General features: G+C 42.0%; 1 protein-coding gene across 5 annotated transcripts in view; it reads left to right on the forward strand.

Moving 5' to 3' along the window:
- Positions 1-334: 334 nt before the first annotated feature.
- LPIN1 (lipin 1) overlaps positions 335-14,668 on the forward strand; it is a 78,128-nt gene continuing 63,794 nt past the window's right edge. For 2 of the 5 annotated variants that reach the window (XM_027892837.1, XM_027892843.1), the window contains exon 1: positions 417-585. In XM_027892837.1, the coding sequence (XP_027748638.1) occupies positions 496-585 (90 nt within the window). In that variant the 5' untranslated portion in view covers positions 417-495. Of the gene's footprint in view, positions 372-415; positions 586-14,668 lie in introns of those variants that run through there. The other 3 variants (XM_027892838.1, XM_027892841.1, XM_027892839.1) reach the window with 3 other exon arrangements.

Raw genomic sequence — 14,668 nt, forward strand, 5'->3', positions numbered from 1 at the left:
AATTATGATTGTGGAGTTGTGCTGCTATGCAGAAAGGCACAATTAGATTTTGGCATTAAGATCCTGTCTTGAAAACAAAATCAAACTATTAAAATCCATACAAAAATATAATTAATGATAGGAATAAAATGTTGTCAGTAAAAATTCCTTATATTCTATTTCCAGAGTTTATAACTTAGCAAACTGTCTGACCATAAAATCTCATATAAGGGTACTGACTGTTTGGAAGAGAATTTGTGTTTGTCAGGCTCTAATTTTTCACTGAACCTTTTGACTGAACTAGGACACTTGAGTCAGTTGCAAGGAAAGTGTGCTCTGGTTTACTGAGCTCAGGTTTCTTGCTCTGACTGTGCTTCCAAGAACTTCGGCAGGTAAAATTAGCAAGCAAACACGATCGCTGAGAAACTATATTCTCTGGAGCTTTGTTGTCTACAGCTAAAACTTGAAGGTAGCTTTTTTGTATATGGCAGCAACCAAGAGTGGTTTTAGTGGCGTATGAGGAGAACGGGGAAAAATTATCAGCTCAGGATGTCGTCTGAGGAGGAAGACCAGCCAGAGACCCCCATTGGCTCCCCTTGGTCTTGGGTAAGAACTTATGCCCTAAGGTTGCATAAATAACACTTAAAGCTTTAGAAAAAAAGTACCAAGCTAGGCTGTGTGACCCTCAATAGTAGTATAAGGAGCTGTTTTACTCTCCTGGTGAAGTTTGTGTTTCATGAGTGGTTAGATTATTTGTTCTAGTTCAATGTGGACATTTGAAAAGAATTGAATGGGGAAAACCTTCTTTTGCTTTTTCTGTGTGTGTCAGGTACTACAAGAAAACCTGGCTGATTCTGTACTACTGGCCATGTAAAGCAGCACTGTTGAAAACAGCACTGTTGAAAAACTTTTAGGTATAATGCAGGTAAAAGGATGTGAACAGTAGTGTAAACCTCCAGTTTGCTCTGGAGGTTTGCATTAAGAGCCCATGAGACTGTATTACAAATATAGAAATGTCCTACCATATTTTTTAGTAAGATTGAAGCTGCCTTAATGAAATAGAATCTGCACTGATAGTCCCCCAACAGTGGCTTCATGGTCCTGTGTTTTAAGATCTAGGCTTATGCCTAATGCTGCTAAAGAGGATGTGGGTCAGTACAGTTTTCTGGCAGAAAGACAGAGGATGAATTCACTCTGAAAGGACTTTTAGTAGAGATAGGAACAGCTCTACTGCATGGTCTGAGAATTCTCTAAGTGTCAGGAAAAGTGGGGTGTACGACAAAGGCTTTCAATTACTTAAAAAAAACCCATTAAAGTGATTAAAAAAACATATGTTTTGAAAATAGTATTTATGGTTTCATAGATGGTTTCCTTATATTTTGATAGACATACACACCTATGATTTTTCTGGGAAAGACAATGTTTGAAATGGTTTCTAAATGTTTGTGGTTAGGCATGAATGTGTGTGATAGCATGTATGGTGGGTTGACCTACCACAGCATGGAACTGAGGGTACCCAAGGAATTATCTGAGACATTTGCTTTTTGAAGGTAGAAAGCACAGAATAAATTGGTTTAGCTGCTAATAGGAACATGTATTTGAAATAGTGTCATCTTTGGAGGAACATGCAGGGATGGTAAAAATGAGCACCAGTTGTTCTCACTGTCAGGATACAGATTTCCTGGTGAGCAACAGTATTTGTGTGTTGGTAGATGTCTATTTTTGATGGAAAGGAAAATAATTTATAGGTCTTGATTTCTTAATTAAACATAAGTGGAAACTTTCTACTGAAAATCCCTTACAGACTTAGCAGAATGGAGGCTGGAGTGGGGGGAGAAACATGTTAGTTCACAGATGACTGGAGAGCTAAGGAAAATCTAGACTATATTAAACATAAACCAAACTGAGTAGAATCAAAGAAGGCAGGGATTTTATTTTTTTCTTAAAACCTCAAATGCAGGTGAATTTCTGGCCATCAGTTTTAGTAAAAATTAGTATACCCTACACAATATTTTAACTATTGCTTTGCGTGATTTGTACTTTAGCTTAAATTTCCTTCTGAAATTTCTTTCACATATAATTCTCTACTTGCTAAGGGGAATCATGCATCCCACTGCTCCTTGGGACAAATGTCTAAGCTTCATTAAAAGCTAAATAAACAGTGTTATTCAGCATATAAAGGATATTGGATTTCTGATAGAAATAGATGTGCTAAAGATCATTCAAAGCTGTTTCTATTGGCCTTTAGGAGTTGCTGACTTTGGGCTTCTGCTAAGGTCATCAGAAAGAAGAACCATGTGCCTACATAGATTTACTGAAGTGCTTCTGCATGTCACTCCCTGTAGAGTACAGAGAAAATTATGGTCCTTGGAGAGGAAGACAGACTACATATATTTGTTAATATTAAAAGCTCATAATAGAGAGCTCTTCCATTAAAAGATTCCTGAGGTTTGCAAAGATAAACATATGAGCCGTAGGCTTTGAAGTGTAGCATGTGATTAAAAACTTACATGCTTCCAGAAGCAAAGTTTTATTTTTGTAAGCATCTAGACCTCAAACTTCCCCTGGTTTACCAGGATGGTGTAAGAGGACCACAAAAATATGATTTCATATAGACTTTTTCTTTCCCTAAAGATGTGAATGAGACTGTACACTTCCGTTCTTTCCAGAGTAGGAATAAAAAAAAAAAAAAAAAAAAAAAACAACCAAATAAATTACACACGGATGTCCATGTGCTGGGCACAGAAACCTGATTTCCCATTCGTGACTGGGACAGGCACACATGGGCCATGTGCTGGCACCTGGGCTTGTGTCACAGACTGCTGGTGACAGCCAGATTTGAGGGCTCTGGAGCTTCTCTTTCAACTAAATATTGCCCAAAATGGCCACTGGTGGGTCATGTGTGAGAACGCTTCTGCTCTTCCAGCCTGGGGCAAAGAGCAATCACATTCAGTAGGGTGATTAGATCATCTCAGATGGAGACATGATGCTTGGCCTGACTTGCCTCCTGGCATCCCTGGGCATTGCTGCCCTCCTGCTGTGTCCCCCAGCAGCCAGAGCAGCTGAGCCATGGGGGGATTTTCTGTGTTACACTTTGTGGTGTGCATTGAAAACTACTAACGTATTTAACAAAGAAACACCCCCCACCCTGCCAAAACTCACACTGGAGAAAAGAGAATATTAAAAATGTTATTAAAACATCCCCAAGCTCTCCATATGGTGGCGTTTCTTTCAATCTGACCTCTTAAAGATGGTGGTTTTTTCACCTGACAACTAATAAAATACTATGGACTGTGTAGTTTACATAACAGGTACTGTCAATTATGTTCACATTTAATACAGAAATATCTAGGAGGGACATTAAAAGTACTCACACATCCTCATTATCACCAAATTTTAAAGCAAGTCTGGGCCTGTTAAAGCATAGCAGACATCAAGAAGAACTGTGCAAATTCCTGAATCAAATACAAACTTCCCATATGGCCCTAGGCAAAATTCAGGTTTCATTTGCTAGTGTTTCCACTTATTGCAGGTAGCTCTGCTCTGAGATCCTAGCTTGACATCTTCATATTCAGAGAAATTTCTACAACTTTCACCTGCACCACAGGGACTGAGCATCTGTGAAAATACCCCCTGAGCCGCTTGCACTGGGTACCCCAATTAAACAGGCACACTTGAAAATGGTAACCTTCATTTTCTCCCTACCTGCAACATTTTAAGGTTAATTTAACCTGAATTTTATGTTGTGTTTTGAGGTCCTCTGGCAGAAGCCTTCTGGAAATGCCTTGCTGCAGTTGCCATCTGCTGCAGTGGTGCCACTGAAGGTGATGCTGCCAAGGGAGAGGGCGTGGTTGGCTTCTCAGGGCACATCTCTGTCAATCTTTGCCCGGTCCCAGACCAAACCACTGGTCATTGGTAAAACCCTGTCATTTCTTCAGGGCCACAGGAGGTCCTGGATTTACCCAATTCCAGTGGGGGTAACAATGAAATCAGCATCCATTTCTCTGGAAAGCTAAGAATGTCTGTGTGTCTCTCACTGTGAGACTTTTACTACATTAAACAGCTTTCCTGTGTAAATCAGAGAGAGTGGGCCAGGGCCAGAGGTGGGTCTTCCCCTACCAGCCCTGTTGCAGCTCTGAGGAGCCAGAGACCAGAGCCCATTTGCCTGGTGGCTGCAGTCCTGCCCTTTACAGCAAGGATGCCCCAGCAACTCTGAGAGTAGGGTTTTTCCAAGCTGTTCCCGCAGATGGGAATGGTCTGGGATCTGGGACTGCTCCATCCCGTGGACCTTTGCTGGTGAAGGAATCAGGGCCTGATTCCCGCCCTGCTTTCTGACCTGCAGCTGATCTGTACCATTTCAGGCACAGGGATTCAACTACGGCCCTATGCACAGGGTCTTTGGTGTGAGCTCTTTTTTTTTTTTTTTTTTGGTAGACTTTTTTCAGCCATCTCCTGAGGAGACTTCAGACTTTTCAGAGGCAGGAGCATCTTTTCCCCACAATGGTCTTACCATGCCTTGCCTGGCAGGTCAGCAGCTGTAGCCAGGGGAGCAGATGCTGCTTAGTTGCAGTTCTTTGCTCCTGTTTTGGAGGGCTGACACTTCAGAGACAGGAGGATATATTTTTGCAAGGATAAGCAAGTCTCAAAGGTATTCAGTGCAGATCTGTTTTCTTCCAGCTTCAAGCACGTGTGCTGCCTTCCCACCTACTGAAAAACAAACAGTAAATTGAACCCAGACTCTTTCTCATGGTTCACCCCAGGGTTCATAGAGCACCTCTCTGGGGAGCTGGTTGCAGGCCGAGTCCTTTCACATTTTATTTAGGACAAATTGCTGGAGGTCAGCAATCTTGTATCTGGAGATCATGTCTCAGAAAGCCTGCCCTATCTTAATATAGAACTGAAAGTTCAGCTTGGTCCATGGGGATGAAAGTCTGTGAGGGCAGTAAGTGGTTGGCAAATAGTATCACAGCTATCAGCTGCTTCGCCTCCCATTTCCTGTTGCCTCCACGGCCTTTGCATGATAATATTTCTTTGCATGAGGAGTGATGCTTTAATAACATTTATCTTAAGCTGCCATAATTGTGAATAGAGTGTTAACCTCTCTGCTTCCTACTCTACTACTCTTTATAGTGGTCTGTGACAATTCAATCTCACTCGGAGGCGGAGTTTGAACCATGACAAGGCCACAACCTGAGAACTGGTCAGCCCAGGGGTGAGCTTCAGCAGCCCCAGCCAAGTGGCTCAGCAAAACCTACCCCGAGATCTGGGCCACAAGTGCAAAACACTCTGAAAAGTGGAGAAAGTAAGAAAAACCCAATCCAAACAGGCAGAAAACACAAACACATCTCTAAGAACAAGAGCTGTCTTAAAATCTCAGATTTTTGAAAGCAGTGATACATATTTGTTTCCTGCTACCCACTTTTATATATCTGCATTTAAAAAATTATCAAGCTCTTACCAGTCATGGCAAAGGTTAAAACACTTTTTCACTTAAAGTCCCTTGTCTCTGGGAGATAAGAATAAGATTCCTGAGAAGCAGCAGAAGTCTGGCACTTCCACTGCAGCTTCCCAAAGAGCTTCTGCTCCAAATCAACAAGCAGATAAGGGCTGGGCTGTCATCAGCTGAGCATCACCCAGGGAGCCACGAGGCCAGGGGGACATAATGGGGTGCACACAAAAAGGCACCATCACGTTGGCACCTCAGAATGTGTCCCCACTGTTTTAATGGGCACAAGCTGGGAAGATCATTTGGGAAGAGCCGTCGTGGCACAATGGTTCAGGAAATGCAAAACTGTCTTCTACTTTGCTCAAAATGATACATAGGGGGGGTAGACTGTGTTAAGGAAACAGGACAAAATGATTCTGTGGAACTCATTGCTTTTACACAGCTAGAAATAATTAAGAAATTGCAAATGGAGCTACATATGGCGAGGGCTGGAGACCGGCATGGAAGTGAGCCTGGGAGCAGAAAGCAAAGCTGTTACTTGCCTGTGGAGTAAAGGAGCAATGAGAAGAGAAGTACATGTTCTGCTGCAAAGCCTTGTGTATAGCCATCCTGTCAGGGCACTCCGCCTCACAGCTCAAGCCCCCACGCTACCAGTTCAAACGCACTTGTGTTAGAACTGAGGTACCTGGAGTCACAGTTCATGAAGTGAGGAAGGAAAGTGACCTCAAGACTATCCTAAGAATTGATTTTCTCTCTTTTGGTACCAGTAACCACACCCACAGGAAAATCGACCAATATTTTTATGAGAATTTACCAGTATAATGTCATAGAAATGGATGTAGAGAGAAAAAGAAGGTCCTGAAACTGTTCCTTCTTTAGCCTGTGGTCTATATTGTTCTAAATGGAGCTTGTAGCTTCTGCTGCACCTTCACCACCATCCTTGAATTCTCTACACCTGTGCTGCTGCCTATCAGTGCCGTATTGGGATGGTTTCCCTGCAAAGCTCACAGCAAAGGAAAGCCATCACTCAGCTTTGCAAAGCCTCTTTGTGTTCTGTCCTGTGGGGGCCCGAGAGTCCCCTCACAGGCATGAATTTTGTGGGTTTCAGTGTGAGTTTTGTTCAGGTTCAGCTTCCTGAGGCATTGCTATGGTGCTCAAGGGCAGGAGGCAAAAGCTTGTTTATTCCTTAGTAGTACCATTAGAAGCTACAGATCTTTAAATCTTCAACAAGTGGCAAGCGGTGGTTTTTATCTTTACAGTCCCTCAGGAAGTTCATCTTCAAAACCACAGACCACAGCACAAAAGGGCAATCATTTATTCAAACACAGCAGGTGCAATATTACAGGCACTGTTACCAGGCAATATAGATGTGCCTGTTTGCATTACATGCTCCATCCTTCCTTCAGAAAGGCCAAGAAGAAAATACCTGATGGAGGTATTTATGTATTTTCTGCATTGTCTGGCCCTTTTTCCCTTTTTTCCCTTCTGTCTCCTGAATTTCACAAAAGTCTTGATCTGATCTTGGAGTAATTCTGTTTTTGTGACATTGATGTTGAAATGCTCTGCTATAATGGATGAGCAAATTGTCCTTTGCCCAGAAGAGATGGGGAAGACAAGGGGCCAAGAAATTACATGGCTACTCCCAAGCAAGGGAGGCCAGGAAGCAGCCCCCTTTCATGAAGGCCTGAGACAACAAAAATAAAAAATCAAAAAGAGAGACTGAACATTGGCCGCTGGTCTGAAAGAATCTTTTTTTTTTTCAGACGCACTCTCCCTCTGAAGTCAATTGAATCAATCATCTAAGGAAGATCACTCAGGGGAGTAATATTTTGCAGGATTAGTCTAAAAATTAATCCAGTACACTTTTCTTTGCTCTTTCTTTACTCCTTCAGTGATGAAAGCCAGAAACTTGGAGTCTTTGAACTAAGTGGAAGATAACTGATCCACAAATCAGGTGAATAGTTTTAGCATATTCTTCTTTTAAATGCAGAGCCAGTAATGTTTCTGCATAGCCACAGAGACATTCCAACCCAATCTTTTAGTTGTTTTTTCAAAATTCATTGATTCATTAATATTATTGTGTTTCAGGCTAGAAATTTGCTAAGTCACTCTGAAGCCCTTCTGGGCTACAAAATATGTAGAAATGAAATAATTATTTTCCAATGAATTTTCATGTTCAGGTTGCAACCCCCAGTTCTGCTCCCTCCTGCGTTTGCAGAAGCCTTATTGCTGCCAAAAGGCTTTTAAAGTGAGGGATTTTTGGACCAAAAGTGCCCTCCAGTGGTCCCACACATTATTTATGGCTGATGCCTGGTGTTTATCTTTCTCTTCTTCGAAATGAGGCCAGGAGATATTTAAAGCTTGAAGGAAGTACAGCCAATTAAATTGGATGTACCCTTTAAAAAAGGTTGGATAATCTGAATGTATCCTTATATCCAGATATTTTGTACTCTTGTTAACCAGTATGAAAGTTTCTTTTAAATCAGTGTTTTACATCATAGATTCATAGAATCAGCCAGGTTGGAAAGGACCTCTGAGATCATCAAGTCCAACCCTTGATCCAACCCCACCGTGGTTACTGGGCTATGGCACTCAGTGCCACATCCAGTCTCATCTGAAAAACCTCCAGGGATGGAGAATCCACCACTTCCCTGGGCAGCCCATTCCAATGCCTCATTACCCTCTCTGTAAAGAATTTCTTCCCAATATCCAACCTAAACCTCCCCTGACAGAGTTTAAGCCCCTGCCCTCTTGTCCTTCTGTTGATTGCCTGGGAGAAGAGACCAACCCCCATCTGGCTACAACCTCCTCTCAGCTAGTTGTAGAGAGTGATGAGGTCTCCCCTGAGCTGTCTCCTCTCCAGACTAAACAACCCCAGCTCCCTCAGCCTCTCCTCACAGGACTTGTGCTCAAGTCCTTTCACTAGCCTGGTTGTTCTTCTCTGGACCTGCTCCAGCACCTCAATGTCCTTCCTGAACTGAGGGGCCCAGAACTGGACAGGAGTGTTTTTTCTGCATTATACAGGGGTATAACACCCTGTTCTCTTTGCTCACCCTCTGCACACAGTACAGCTTTGATGCTAACAGTCTTACTGTAATCTGCTACAGTACAGAGGTGACTTTTAAAAGCAAATAATATATCATCGGGCATCTCAAGGGTAATTTTAACTTACACAAGCGATTAGGGGTTCTGCATAGCTTTGCCAATAAAATCATTAGTTTTCCTTTAAAATCTAGAAAGCATGATGGATTGCCCTATCTTTTTTTAAGTATTTTTGGATCCCATGGACTCATTATTTCTTGAATATTTTAAGGCAGAGAAAGATGAGGTAGGAGTATAAATAGAGGCTTTGAGGGATTTCCATCCCAGTAAATATCTCTGAGAAATCTCTAGAGTTCAGGGATTTCCTTTCATTATAAATTTCTGAGCCACTCCAATCTGCCAGCTTTTGCTTAGAGATTTTTATGAGTCAAAGACATCTGAGGGCTAGCTTTCTTTCAGAGGGACATTTTGGAAATTCAATGGAAAAATACTCTTTAATATATAAATAATTTACAATAAATATTTTATTTGAAAACTCTTTTGCAAAACAACAGTTTCCTTAATCTGTTTTAGCCTTATATAAAACAAAACAGATTAAACTTGAAGGAGAGTTTTCCCAATAGGTATTTAAATGTCCTTCATCTTTATTTCCTTAGCTAAATTGGATTCACTGGCTGAGTCCCTGTACTTTTGTAAGGTCAGTGGAAATGCAACAGTCATTGCAACGGAGCTAATTTAAAGCAATTACAGACATGACCTTTGGTAAAAAAGGTTTGGGTACTCAAAAATCCCTTCTCCTGAAAATCTGATGTTATGTGTGCAATAGAGGCCAAAACTTGAATGCAAGTCAAGGAAGACTTGACTCTCAGCTAAGACTGAGGAAGGAGCTGTAGCTCTTGACCTAATCAGTGCAGCGCTGGCCTGAGACAGGATGACAAAGCTATTTTCCCTTGTACTGCTGGATGAGTTTCAATAACCCTCGGCAACTTTCTCAGTTGCTCAGTTGCAAGGGGATTATGCTAATAACACCTTTTGTACTATACTGCAAGATTCAACGAGGCTGTGCTGTGTGTGAGCAGGGTGATGCAGTTAATAAACAGGTTATAAACGCAATAATACTTTCCTTCCCCTTCTACGTGAAAAGTAACATTAAGTGATTGGAGTTTAAATGAAAGAAGGACTTTAATTCTATTTTTCATTTCATTTTTCCCTTCTGTTTCCCTTCAGCACGTGTATTAGACTTGTAAAGTAGGAGCTCATGAAGATGGGCACAGACCATTTCTGCAGCAACAGATTTGGATAAAAACCATGCCATAAAGCTGATGTTTTGCTCAAAATTAATACACTTTCTCTCTCTTTTCCCCCCCAGGGTAGCAGGTTGTGGATAGTCAGGCCCTAATGGTATAACATAGTACAAGTAGTTTCTTTTATCTCTTATGTATTTGACTAGTTCACTAACTTTACATTCTTCCTCCTTTCCTAAGTGCTGCACAAACCTCTGTAGATCAGGAAATAGCACAGAAAAGAAAATCTGCCAGGACCTGGGAAACACAAAGAAGATGGATGGTAGGAGGGGAACATCATTTTATCTTGACATAAGTCTGTGACACACAAAAAGGTGGCTTATTAATAGGCATTTGGCAGACATACTACACCAACACTTATTGACTCCAAGAAGACGACCAAAGCAGGTGTCTGATTTCCAGCAGGCAGCCTGTGCCTGATGGGTGGCAGGTTAGTGCAGCAGGAGAGGCAATGGTCACGTTTCCTGACTCAGTTTTCTTGGCAGTTCAGGGCAGCTGGGTAGGAGAGGGAAGTTTCTGCAACGGATGAGGAACTATGAAAATGTACTGGACTAAGAATTAACCCAATGCTTACTGCAGGATCCAGATATTTAGGTTTTGCCTGGGCTGGGTACTTTTCATGTAGCCTGTTAAGTAGGAAAGGGCTATTAGCAGAACAGCCTGTGGTGATGGATCCAGGTTTGGAAGAAAGGTTGGGAAGAGATGGGGGTTAATGGTAAGAGTGAAGTAGAGGTGAAGGGTGAGGGATGACAGATCCAGGGGCATGGGGACACCAGCTGGTGGGGAAAAGGTTTCCCTTCCACAGAGCACCCCCATAAATTGTACGCAAGAGCTGGGCTGCATCCAGCTCAGCAATGCTTTCCCTTGGCTTTTGACAGGAGCTGGAGGGAGCCTTCACCCTCCATTGAGAAGGGCTGCCAAAGGCCAGAGGCATCAGCCTTTAGCTCTTCCTCACATGGCATCTGGGGAAGAAGCCTCAATCCCAGCTACTCCAGGGATTCCCACAGATTCCCTGGGGCTTCCAGCTACTGCTTTCCTGTGGACTGATTTGATCTCTACCCAAGTTGGAGGGAACACAACAGGATGCTGCAAGTTTTTTTACCTCACTTGTGCTCAGTGGAAAGTGAGGCTTTGTTTGAAACCACTGAAGAATTTGTTTCCACAATCTAAAGCAACAATCCCGCTGGAGTAACTCAGTCCCTGGAACTTACTGTACCTCTCCACTGCCTACAGAGGGAACTGTGAGCTCACTTAGGCTTCCCCTAAGGTTCCAGAAGATGCTACTCACTGGGGATCTGCACATTTCCACATGTGAGGGGAAGTTCCTCACTTTAACTGGCTTGTGTCAGCTCACAGCTGTTGAATAGGGGCATTTTTGCTTGGTAATTCCAGTATTTTCTGCTTTGAAAAAGCCTTTTTTAAATGCCCAGACAAGCATCTCTGAAATCAGGACATGGGGACTGCTACAGGCATGCTTCCTGACCACTTGCTGTCCCTGTAGCTGGGTAGCAAGTTCCTCACCTGCTGTACTGGTCAAGCAAACTTTTCAACTTATCTTACACTGCCTACATTAATGATGACTTGTTACTTATTATATTAATAAAGCTGGTGGCAAGTAGCAGACAGTGAATGACTGCCCAAACTTTTGAACTCTAAGATGTGGAAAAACTTCACTTTCTTAAATTCAGGAGGATTTCATGAAAGAGACACCCTGGCACAACCTTTTTGTTTTGTCTCTGTACAGCAAGTGACAAAATGAGCCACAAATAAAGGTGCTAAGCACTGCTGAAGGTCAGAAAACAGCAGTATAGAATATGAGTCTTAGTGCATGTTCTTTTCCTTTATAAAACCTGGGATAATTTAATACTGAAAAAAAGGAAGCTCTTTTGACTGCTGTATTGATTTGCAGTGTGTATTTGCATTTGTTTTCACTTTTCCATTGACTAATCGTGGAGCTTTCACTTTTCCATGGCTAATTATGGAGCTGCAATCCCTGATGGAAGTAGTATCCTTTAGAGAAGGTACAAAAGCAGATCTATCCTGTAGTGGAAAAGGGTGAAAAATATAATGTAAGAAGAATAGCAGGCAGTTATGGAAATGGCCTTTCCGAGAGAGGTGAGAGGTACATTTACAGAAAACAGGTTGTATTTGAGTGCTCTCTGTCATACTGTCCAAAGGAAGCTCAAATGGATCATGCTTTGGCAGTGCTACACTTCCTGTTGATTAAAAAGGGAATGCAGGTGTAACCACCTTTGTTATGAATATCTCAGGTAAAAGGGGCAGCCCCAGGACCTGATCCTGCTTAAGAAATGTGACCTTGAAGTTAACGGGAACTATTCCCTGTCCCTTAAGTCAGACAAGTATATCTGGACTGAATATAGTGGGGTTCTTACATTAAACATTTTGGGATTATATGCCATGGGGACTCTGAATCTAGTGTTATCTCACTAACACTAGCATTAACAACCCTGCCCAGAGGCAGGACACCTTGCTGCTCAACTGATGCCACATAATGAAGACTGTGACCTGCATGAGAGAGGCTCTGAAACAGTAACGTCCTGTGTTGGCAGGTCAAGCAAAACAAGAATGGCTGGACATCTGTGCTTGCCCTCTGCAGAAATCCCTTCACATAGGAATAACTACATTATGGGCATTTATGGGATAATGAAGAGACAACAATTAAATATGCTGGAGCCTTCTACAGTGAACAGATTATCTCCTGCCACCAACTCTCTTTTTGCTGATTACCTGAGAACATAATTTAGAAATGGATTCTGCCAGTCTGGAGTATGAGGATGTGTTAATTTCTCACAGAGCATTTAATAATCCTTCCTCCATCTGAATGCAGGATCACCTCTGAAGCCCAAAGTACTTAAGAAAAGACTATGTACAAAATAGAGCTTTGAATGTTCCCTCAATTTAACTTCTGGAGGAAAATAGCCCTTTTTTAGGCACCATAAACAGAACTCAGGATCCTCCATTGACAGGGATGGATCTCTGATGTCCTTGCCCCTGTTGCTGGATGCTGGGTGAGGTTTGTGGTGTAGACCTTGCAACCTGTCTCTCTATATTGTTCTTAAACTATAAATCCAGGAAATAGAGACCCAAAGCATTCCTGAGGGCATCTGGTTTTGCTCTATTAATCCAGCAGCGCTTCACTGCCAGCCTAGGTGCAGTGGCGTCTTCAGGAGTGTTAAATAAACACTTGGAGTTGCTCTGCTCTTGAGTCAGCCAGCCCTGTGTGGTGACATCAACTGGTGACATAAACTTTATTCTCTATAGCCAAGGATCTGTAAAGCTTCACCTATAGCGTTGTGCTGCCTGGAGAAAAACTACACGGCATTCAACAAAGAAACCAATGGCTGCCAGGCTACTGAGCCTGGTTTAGGCAAAATACTGAAGGAAAAAGGAGGAGAGGCAGGGAACTTCTAAAAGTATGACATTGTTATATCAGGAATGAATTTTAAAGCCAGTGAAATTATTTTAGTATTAAAGCCCAGTAAAGCACAAGGGATTATTAACATTTAAAAAATATTTCTAGACTTTTAAAGCTCTCTGTGTGAACAAATACTAAACACGCGTGACAGAAATAATACATTCCTGCCCCATTGCATTCTGACATACTTCTTTCCAAGAACTTGATTCAAAGACTTCCCCTTGTTCTGCACATGCTGTTTTTCTTCTAGTCAGCAATGTTACAGCATATGTTGATTGGGTTTTATGACTGCCTTCTTCCTAGAAATAGTCCTGAACAATGTGTAGCGCTAGTGGGGAAAACAAATCACTTCCAATGAAAAGGCACACTTAGCTTTCCCCTCCTCTTTTTTTCCCCTGCCTTTCTGGACAAAAGCCAGTAGGGAACTGCTTTCAAAGCCTATTTATGAACGTGTGTTTACTTTTGCATAGACGCAGTCTTTACTACATGTGAGCCCTGTGTACTGACCCAAGGAGCTCAGAGCCTTTGTGAACATTGAGAAATTCAGTTTCATAACAGCAATCTGATGTTGATAATGTTTTCTCTATTTTAAATTGTAAAAACAGAGGCAGAGTGAGGTTAGACGGGCTGTGCAGTAGAGCACGGACAGCCTGCAATAGTGCCAGCTGCAATGGAAGTTTCCAAACTTCCTGACCTATCTCTCAGATGTGGGATTGTTTTTCCTCTCTTGTTGTTTCAACTCCAGAAATCTGATCTTGGGACAAAAGGTCTGTTCTCTCCATATTACAGACATACCCATGTTCCACAAAATGACCTAAACTTACTCCCTAAAAGGCTGTGGCTAGTAAATCCTTCTAAAAACTATGAAAACTACACACAAGGCACTGGTACTTTTTTTTTCTGCTGTTAGTAATGTACATGTGAGTCTTTAAGATTTGAGTGCTCGAAAAGTTTGAAAGAATAGCATAACTATCTGTCTTTTTATCCTAGATGCACAGAGAAAAGTGGGAAAAAAAAGTATATTTTAATTAATTCGCATTTCAATGCAGGCCTGTTGTGACTGTTCCAAACCTGTCATGAAGCCACATTTTAAAACCTGTTGTGCCCATTACTGTTGGTGCCCTGGTAGACTCTGGACAGTGACTTACATAAAAGTACTTAGATATTCAGTACTGCCTTGACAGTACTTACCTCTGTGGCAAAATTTAATCTTCTCTAAATAAATTTCATTCTGATGGGAGGCTTACCACAAATCAATGGCCAGTAGGATGAGAAACATCACTGGCAGCCTAAAATAGCCAAGATATCCATAGGGAAGACCTCTGAGTAAAAGTCTATAAGCAAACCAAGTGAGTGAACAGAAAGAATAAAAAGCCCAGCTGATTTTAAAAGGTCAGCCCCAGATGTGGCCATTAACTCCCACTTGCCACAATATTTATTCTGCACTATGGAGGCAGTTGC

The sequence above is a fragment of the Empidonax traillii genome, unplaced genomic scaffold (assembly GCF_003031625.1).
Source record: "Empidonax traillii isolate 1590-97213 ecotype Southwest subspecies unplaced genomic scaffold, ASM303162v1 scaffold371:size713392, whole genome shotgun sequence".
Taxonomy (NCBI): domain Eukaryota; kingdom Metazoa; phylum Chordata; class Aves; order Passeriformes; family Tyrannidae; genus Empidonax; species Empidonax traillii.